The sequence below is a fragment of the Octopus bimaculoides genome, chromosome 8, assembly GCF_001194135.2.
Source record: "Octopus bimaculoides isolate UCB-OBI-ISO-001 chromosome 8, ASM119413v2, whole genome shotgun sequence".
Classification (NCBI taxonomy): Eukaryota; Metazoa; Mollusca; class Cephalopoda; order Octopoda; family Octopodidae; genus Octopus; species Octopus bimaculoides.
In genome coordinates, this window is record NC_068988.1 from 56491949 (window position 1) to 56501041 (window position 9093).

General features: G+C 36.0%; 1 protein-coding gene across 3 annotated transcripts in view; it reads right to left on the reverse strand.

The window, feature by feature from the left end:
- The window catches only part of LOC106876181 (pre-mRNA-splicing factor CWC25 homolog), a 23138-nt gene that overhangs the window by 1881 nt on the left and 12164 nt on the right, over positions 1-9093 (reverse strand). For all 3 annotated transcript variants that reach the window (XM_014924638.2, XM_014924623.2, XM_014924631.2), the window contains exons 2-8: positions 7949-8061; positions 7586-7649; positions 5564-5682; positions 4445-4538; positions 4036-4105; positions 1773-1991; positions 258-511 (exon numbers count right to left, since the gene is read on the reverse strand). In XM_014924638.2, coding sequence (XP_014780124.1) covers positions 258-511; positions 1773-1991; positions 4036-4105; positions 4445-4538; positions 5564-5682; positions 7586-7632 — 803 coding nt within the window. In that variant the 5' untranslated portion in view covers positions 7633-7649; positions 7949-8061. The remainder of the gene's footprint in view (positions 1-257; positions 512-1772; positions 1992-4035; positions 4106-4444; positions 4539-5563; positions 5683-7585; positions 7650-7948; positions 8062-9093) is intronic.

The following is a 9093-nucleotide window of genomic DNA, read 5'->3' on the forward strand; positions in this document are numbered from 1 at the left end:
TATATATATATATATATATATATATATATATATACACACACACACATATATGACACCTTTCTTTCAGTTTCCGTCAACCAAATCCACTTACAAGGCTTTTGTCAGCCCAAGGCTAAAGTAGAAGACACTTGCCCAAGGTGCCACACAGTGGGACTGAACCTGGAACCATGTGGTTGGGAAGCAAGCTTTTTACAACACAGCCACACCTGCACCTATGAACAAAATTAACCCAAAATGGTTGAGCCCTAACAACTTACTTTGGTGGAGGTGACCGACTTCGATGTCTCGTGTGTGATGATGCTGATCTAGATTGTCCATGGTCGCTTGATTTAGACTGAGAGCTAAAGCTATCGTGTGTGTGTTTCGATGAAGAATCTCTATGTGAATGATGAGACTTGTGTTTATGCTTGTACTTTTCTTCATCCTTCTCAGTACTGTTACTGTGGGAGATATCAGAGTGGCCTGACCGAGGAGTATTTCTTTCTGAAGACTGGTGGCTAGACCTGCTTTTCTGAAAAGAAAAATCCAATATATATATATATACATATATATAACTCTTCGAAACGCTTAGTTTAGAATAGGGGCAGCTGATGAAGGAAATATTCTCTATGTGGCCTGTTTGTTTTCTGTGCTCTGTTTATGTTCTGTTTTTCATTTTGTCCACGTTTTTTGTGACATCCTGTACCCAGATATGCATCTATATATACATGTAGATGTAGGTATGTATATACGTGTACGTATATATGCATATACTCACATATTATTTGTATTATATGTGTGTGTGTGTGTGTGTGTGTGTGTGTGTGTGTGTGTATCATCATTATCGTTTAATGACTGCCTTCCATGTTGGCATTGGTTGGATGGTTTAACAGATTGCCAAGCAGAAGCCTACACCAGACTTGTGTCTGTTTTGGCAGGATTTTTACAGCTGAATGCCATTCCTAACATCAACCACCCAGCTGAGTGGACTGAGTGCTTTTTATGCGGGACAAGCAGAGGCAAGGTCAGTTTTGGCATGGTTTTTACAGCTGGATGCCCTTCCAAACGCCAACCACTTTACAGTGTGGACTGGATGCTTTTTACATGGCATATATATAGAATGGGGATAAGATTTTATATTTATTCAATACTAAAGCTGTCTGAGAGAATCATGGTTTACTGATTTCCACAGCACTAGAGATTAATGTTTATATTTCTCTTCACAAATGGGACTTTCAATCTATAATTGAACACATGGTGTTTTAAACATTGGTTATATGTCACACTCTATATACCACACTGCAAAAATATAGTACACACACACACACACATAAATGACATATTGATGTAATCTGCATTACTCAAATTTTCACAGGTGTGAAATCACATTTGATTATATTTATGCTGTTGATCTACATATCTATTATTATTATTATTATTATTATTATCATCATTCAATAGTCTTATTTTTATCACATGCTTTCACTGCACTACCAAGCGTAGCTCTTTGTGCCTTGGATATGTGCTGTGGTGCTCTGATTTTCACTGTCTTGAAAGTGTTTTAGGTAGGATGTATGTGGTGTCTAGTAGTGCTATTTTTTGTAATATTATTATTATTATTATTATTATTATTATTATTATTATTATTATTATTATTATTATCCTTTCATCTGCTCAGAGTAGGTAAAAATAAAACACTGAAGGTGTGTGTGGGGCGAATATAATCAACTCCAGACCTCAAAACCACTGTCCTTGTGCCTAATTTAGAAACTGTTTATCATTTCTGAACTTACAATCAATCCATAATGTGAAGACTTCTGTATCTTGTCGACTGGATTCTGCTCTTCATCACAATGATCTTTATTCTTCTTTTTAACAATAGCCAGATAAGCCTTCACTAATTCATCTGACGAGTCTGATGATGAGGAGTCAGAGTCAGAGTCATGGTAATTCTTTTTCTTCTTGCTCTTCTTGTGCTTCTTGGACTTGTGAGATTTTTTCTGACTTTTGATCTAGAAAAAGAGAGAGAAAGGTTCCATCACTGAATAAAAATACTCAAATTTATAATGTGACCCATAAGCAGCATTCTATATCATGCGCTCCTCCACCACTACCGCCAAGGTTTAGTAAAATGGTTTTAAGCATCACCGAGTTATCCAGTCAGTTCAAACATTTAATAGGCATGAAATCTTAGGCAAGTAAACCAAAGATTTTCCAGTCAGAAAAATGTGTTGCAGTATTTACTCTGACTCTTCATATTCTGAGTTCAAACTCCATTCAAGGTCAACTTTGCCTTTTATCCCCATGGGAGTTGATTATTATTATTATTAATATTATTATTATTATCATTATCATTATTGTTATTAATATTATTATTATCATTATCATTATTGCTATTAATATTATTATTATTATTATTGTGAAGGCATGTGGCTTAGTGGTTAGAGCATTCGGCACATGATAGCAAGGTCACAAGTTCAATTCCTGGCAGCACATTGTGTCCGTGAGCAAAACACTTTATTTCACATTGTTCCGGTCCACTCAGCTGGCAAAAATAAGTAGTGCCTGTATGTCAAAGGGCCAGCCATGTCACATTCTGTGTCACCCTGGATCTCCCTGAGAACTACATTAAGGGTACAAGTGTCTGTGGAGTGCTCAATTATTATTATTATTTTTAAAAAATTGACGTAACTCCTCACGAAGGTAAATAGACAATATGAAGAGCACGATGCAATTACAATAGATATTTTATTGGTTTGAACAATATTTTGACTGCTTGCCTGTCTTTGTCAAGTTCAAAATGAAAAGTGATACACAGAAATTCAAAATTATAGAAATTGAAATTCAAAAGTTTGAACAAAGGCAACCTGTGTTTCCACGTTGACAGAATGACATCATCAGACTTCAATTTTCAATTTTACAACTGTCGAAAAGAAAGAAGAAAGGAGAAAAAAAAGAAAAGGAAAAAGAAGAATATTTAATCAAACAGTTTCGTGTAAATATGATGAAATTTCCCTGTCGTTTTGTTCATCCCTTCAGGACATGATGTTAATAACTCAGAAACATGTTTCTCCTCATGCATTTTGATATCTACACATGTAGAAATTCCCATTTGGTGTACACAGCAGAATGCACCAAACACAACTTGGTTTATGTTGCTTGTACAACAGAACAATTAAACAAAAGATTCAATGGGCACAGATATGACGTCAGGCACAATAATAGTAGTTCGACAGAACTTGTCAAACATTTTACATCAAATGGCTGCAATTTTGAAAAAGACTTGAAAGTGCATATTCTCAGAAAATATTCTGACTCTGCTACACTTTCAGTCCTCAAAATGCATGAGAAGAAATATGTTTGTGAGTTATTAACATCACGCTCTGAAGGGATGAAGAAAATGACAAGGGAATTTCATATTTACACAAAACTGTTTGATTAAATATTCTTCTCCTTTTTCCTTTTCTTTTTGACAGTTGTAAAACTGAAGTCTGATGATGTCATTTTGTCAACATGGGAACGCAGGTTGCTCTCATTCAAACTTTTGAATTTGAATTTCTATAATTTTGAATTTTTATGTATTGCTTTTCACTTTGAACTTCACAAAGACAGGCAAGTTGTTGGAATACCATTCAAACTAATAAAACATCTATTGAAATTGCATCGCGCTCTTTGTATTGTCTATTATTATTATTAGTAGTAGTAGTATTATTATAATCATTATCATCATCATCATCATGAAGGCAGCAAGCTGACAGAATCATTAGCACACAAGGCAAACTGCTTAGAAGCATTTCATCTGTCTTTACATTCTGAGTTCAAATTCAATTTTTGAGTACTGAGGTTGATGCAATCAACTTACCCACTTCCCCAAAGTTGTTGGTCTTGTAGCAAAATTTGAACAGTATTATTATTATTATTATTACTATTATATTATCAGATGGTTGCTGCTGGAACATCTTTGACCATTGGCCTGCTCAAGCAGAACTGGCCAAGGATGGATGGGGTGCTAAACATCAATAATGATAATGACAACAATACTTATTTACTCTTTACCATTTTTTGAATCTGTTTCATTTTAATTGGGTTGTCCAAAATCCTGCGCCGTGCTTCTTCCTCCTGTTTCCTTTAAAAAACACACAGAGAACAATAAGAAACAAAGAATTCAATACATCTGTTCATTTCAACTGCAACACAAAATTCTTTAGTTTTATAAGGTTTGTATTTATAATCAAGATTACATCACTGTTACATCACAAGATTTAGTAAAATAACAGTCATGCTTAAAATGGTGTTTGGAATAAAAACTAAAATGGAATTTTTAATTTAGATCATTTTTAAAATGGAATGTGTGTCATCAAACCAGGAGTGGTTTCAGGCAGGTAGGTATCAAAAGAGTTAAAACTGATGTTTCTGTAACATTCATTATTGAAATAACTTCTTAATTTAATGGCTGTCTTCTTACCGCATCACAAAGAGTGGATCTTCTCGCATTTGCGTGGCACTGTCCATCCCAACATTAGTCTTGATTCGAGTAGTGAAGTTGGTACTGAATTTACCTGGATACAAAGATAAAGAAGGCATATTTATATATTATACACATACACACACAGATATAAATATATATATGTATATGCAATCCTACCTATGCATGGAAGAAGGATGTTAAATGATGATGATGATATATATATATGTATGTATATGTATTCTTTTACTTGTTTCAGTCACCTGACTGTGGCCATACTAGTGAATCACCTAGAAAATAGCTATTTCTCAGGCAGGGAATTGAACCCCAGCCACCACAGTCAGAGGATGGAATCCTAACCACTAGACCACTTAGGATCTTTTATTTGTTGCAGTCACTTGACTGTGGCTATGCTGGACTACTTGCCTTGTTTAATTTGGTGAATGCTGCAATAATCCTTGCCTTCAGTTCGTCTTTGGTGTTACAAGGAGTTTTGTTGGTCTCTCACTCAACTGCACCCCACACATAATAATCAAGGGGGTTGCAGTCTGGAGAGTTAAGTGGTCAGATGTTAGGAGTAATGTGGTCGCAGAAATTATCTGACAACCATGACTGGGTTCTCCTGTTTGTGTGGCATGGTCCACATACACATACATGTAATTATATACAGGGTGGCCCAAAAGTAGGTTTACAGTTACCACATAGGCACTTTAAATTTCTTTTAAAACATTTTATTACATTTAAATTCCTATCTTACAACTAACCAAAGTAGCATGGAATAATGGTTTCATATTTTTTTATAATTAAGATCTAAACTGTTAATATATGAATGTGAAAGAGATAGTTGAATAACAGTAAACATACTTTTAGGCCACCCTGAATATATATATATATAAAACAAGGGCTATACTCAGTGTCCATCTAAAAAATTCACTCATAAGGCTTTGGTTAGACTGAGGTTATAGTATAACACATACACTTACCACAGAGCTGGACTGAACCCGAAACCATGTGGTTGGGAAACAATCTTCTTAACCACACAGCTACACAAGACAATAAATAGATTAATTAATTAAATAATTAGTACTTGTCTCCAAGACAACAAAGTGATTACATTACCTTCTTTAGTACTTTCGGATTTCTTCTCAATGTAATTATCAACTTTTCTTCCCATAAGATAATCATCAGTGTCAGGTTCCATGCCTTTATACATCCAATCGAGATTGCTCTCCCCTTTTCTGCAGATGGAATGCAATTAAGAAAAAAAAAAAAATCATTTTACTAATTTTGGGAGATTTTTTAAATAATAAAATGAATTTTTATTGAGAAACATATTTTTATAGGAAGAAAAGAAAGAAAAAAAATTAAAAGAATAAAAGATTAAATTATTGAGAAAAAAACCAGAATTACTTTAACAGAGAAACAAAGAAAAGGAGGGGTGATTAAGTAACAAAAATGAGAAGGGAGTCACAGGTTGTACACCCCAGTCCAGTGTGTTCAGCCCCACCTCATGGGCATAATTGCAAAAGCATTACCCTAAAGAATGAATAGTAACACTCGCAGCAACAGTCTCCCAACCTTACAGGACTCATTTCTCAGACAGGCTGCTGTGATTATGATTTTGTGGAAGAAGTCGGCAATGCGAGGTCCAAGAACACCTGAGAGCTTGGTGCTGACCAGTACAGGCACATAGTAGCCAGTCAGGTTCCAGTATTTGCTTACCAACCCCTACTCAGCATAACTAATTGTAATTGGCAAAAATAGAATTCTTTCACAATGAAAATTATACGAGATGAGCAGGGATGGATAGGCAGAATTAGTAGAGTGTCAAACAAAAATATTTTGAGGTATTTAGTTACAACCCTTTGTGTTTTCGTCTCAAATCTAGCTGAAGTCAACTGACATTCATACCTTTGAAGGGGTCAATGAAAAAACACATAGGTGATGAACTGGATGACTTGAGATCAGAATTCCTTTGCACCCTTTCAGGGTTGATAAAATAAAGTACTGTGATTGATTTAATACCCCTTAACTTACCCTTTCCACTTAATTTCGGCTTTGTGCCTATCTTTTATCGCTTACTTGTTTCAGAGATTTGATTGTGGCCATGCTGGGGCATCACCTTGAAGGTTTTAGTCAAACAAATCAACCCCAGTAATAACTGTCCTTTTTTTTAATCTGGTACTTATTCTGTAGGTTCCTTTTTGCTGAACCACTAAACTAGAGATGTAAACAAACCAACACTGGTTTCAAGTGATGATGGGGAACAAACACAAAGATGCAAACACACACACAAACACATATATACATATATATACATTCTTTTATTCTTTTACTTGTTTCAGTCATTTGACTGCGGCCATGCTGGAGCACTGGCTTAAAGGGTTTTAGTCAAAGAAATCGACCCCAGGAGTTATTTTTTAGAAGCCTAGTACTTATTCTATTGGTCTTTTGCCGAACTGCTAAGTTACAGGGGAAGTAAACACACTAACATCAGTTGTCAAGAGATGGTGGTGGGGATAAACACAGACACAAAGAAACATGCATGCATACATACATATGACGGGCTTCTTTCAGTTTCCGTCTACCAAATTCACTCACAAGGTATTGGTTAGTTATAGTAGAAGACACTTGCCAAAGGTGTTACACAGTGGTACTGAACCCAAAACCATATTTCCAATCAGCAACAAAAATAAACACAGAGAAAGCACCAGAGAGAGGCGCAGGTGTAGCTGTGTGGTAAGAAGTTTCCTTTCCAACCATATGGTTCCAGGGTTCAGTCCCACTGTGTGGCACCTTGAGCAAGTGTCTTCTACTGTAGGTTTGGGCCAACCAAAGCCTTGTAAGTGGATTTGGTAGACGGAAACTGAAAGAAGCCCTTCATGTGTGTGTGTGTATGTATGTTTGTCCCTCCCCCCCCCCACCACCACTTGACAACCAGTGTTGGTGTGTTTTTACATTGGCATAATTTATCAATTCTTCAAAAGAAACCGATAGAGTAAATACCAGACTTAAAAAAGAGAAATACTGGGGCTGATTCATTTGACTAAAAAATTCCTCAAGATGGTACCCCAGTATGGCCACAGTCTAACAAACAAAACAAGTAGAAGATAAAAGATAATACAAGAATAAAATCCTTACTTGGTTTTCATAACTTCAAGAATCTTTTTCTTTTCATCACTATCCATGGTGTTGTTTTTGTTTGCTGAAATTAAAAGACAAAATTTTATTAAAGAATTATTCTTCAAGATACGGAACCAATGAAAAAAAGATACAAATATAAAGAATATAAAGTGCCAAAAGCAATTATTCTCCACAAATGGAAGCATACAAAGAAGAGGAATTTATAAAGTGACTATTTCAACTTTACAGGTCTCTATAATCAGATGGAATAATGCATCACTACAAAAATTTGAGGACAGAACTTTACATTGAAGTGAAAGAAAAGCCTAGACAAACACATAAAAAAAAAATTTTTAATAAACAATTAAAATTAGAATTTACCTGAAATATTCTATGTCAATTGATTTGTTAATCCTGCAAAACGTTGAACTTCTTAAATCAAAGATAACCTCTCTGTGTCATTCAATGGCCTCTTGTTAATCCAGACAGGCTTTCTGCAAGAAAAGAAACTTTGGTAGAAAGGACATGTAAAAGAAAGCATTATGAAGACTGGACAATTACCATTATCATCATTTTAACATCTATTTTTCAATACTTGCATGGGCCAGACAGGATGCATTGGGCAAGATTTTCTAAAGTAAGATGCTCTTCCTGTTGCCTACATTCAAGCAAGGCAATATTTTTTTCCCTAGTGCAGACATGTTCTTATAGGAGATTGCAAACAAACAGTACCACTTGAATTACAGTGTTGTTTACAATCAGCATGTGATATAAAGACAAGGAAGCATAGACACACACAGATATATAACCACAGCTGGATGATTTCCAACTACTACTGATATATTTTTGCATTATTTAACACAGTGCTTCCATAAGCAATATCTCTGGGTGAATTTCTACAGTTAATTTGGCTTTCTGTGATGTATTTGCTTTAAGCATGATACAGAGGTCGCAAACTTAATCTAATTCTACATCTGTAAAACATTGTGTGTGTGTGTGTGTATGTGTGAGAGAGAGAGAGAGAGAGGGAGAGAGAGAGGGGGGAGCGAGAGAGAGAGAGAGAGGGAGAGAGAGGGGGAGCAAGAGAGAGAGAGAGGGGGGAGCAAGAGAGAGAGAGAGAGAGAGTCTGTGTGTGTAGCCTCATGGAGGTAAAGTGGCTGAGTTCCATTTGAGTGTTGGGCCTCATGGAGGCAAGGTGGCTGAGTTCCTTTGAAGCATTGGGTCTCACAGAGGCAATGACCAAGACCTTTGGCATTATGTTGTGCCTGAGAAGAAGACCCATCAAGCTGAGCAAAATCGCAGTTGTGGCAGATACCAGTGTCACGCAAATGGCACCCGTGCCAGTGGCACATAAAAGCATCCATTACACTCTCAGAGTGGTTGGCGTTAGGAAGGTCATCCAGCCATAGAAAACCATACCAAATCAGACTGGAGTTTGGCACAGCCTTCCAGCTCAGTCAAACCTTCCAACCCATGCCAGCATGGACAACAGACATTAAATGATGACGATGATATATATATATATA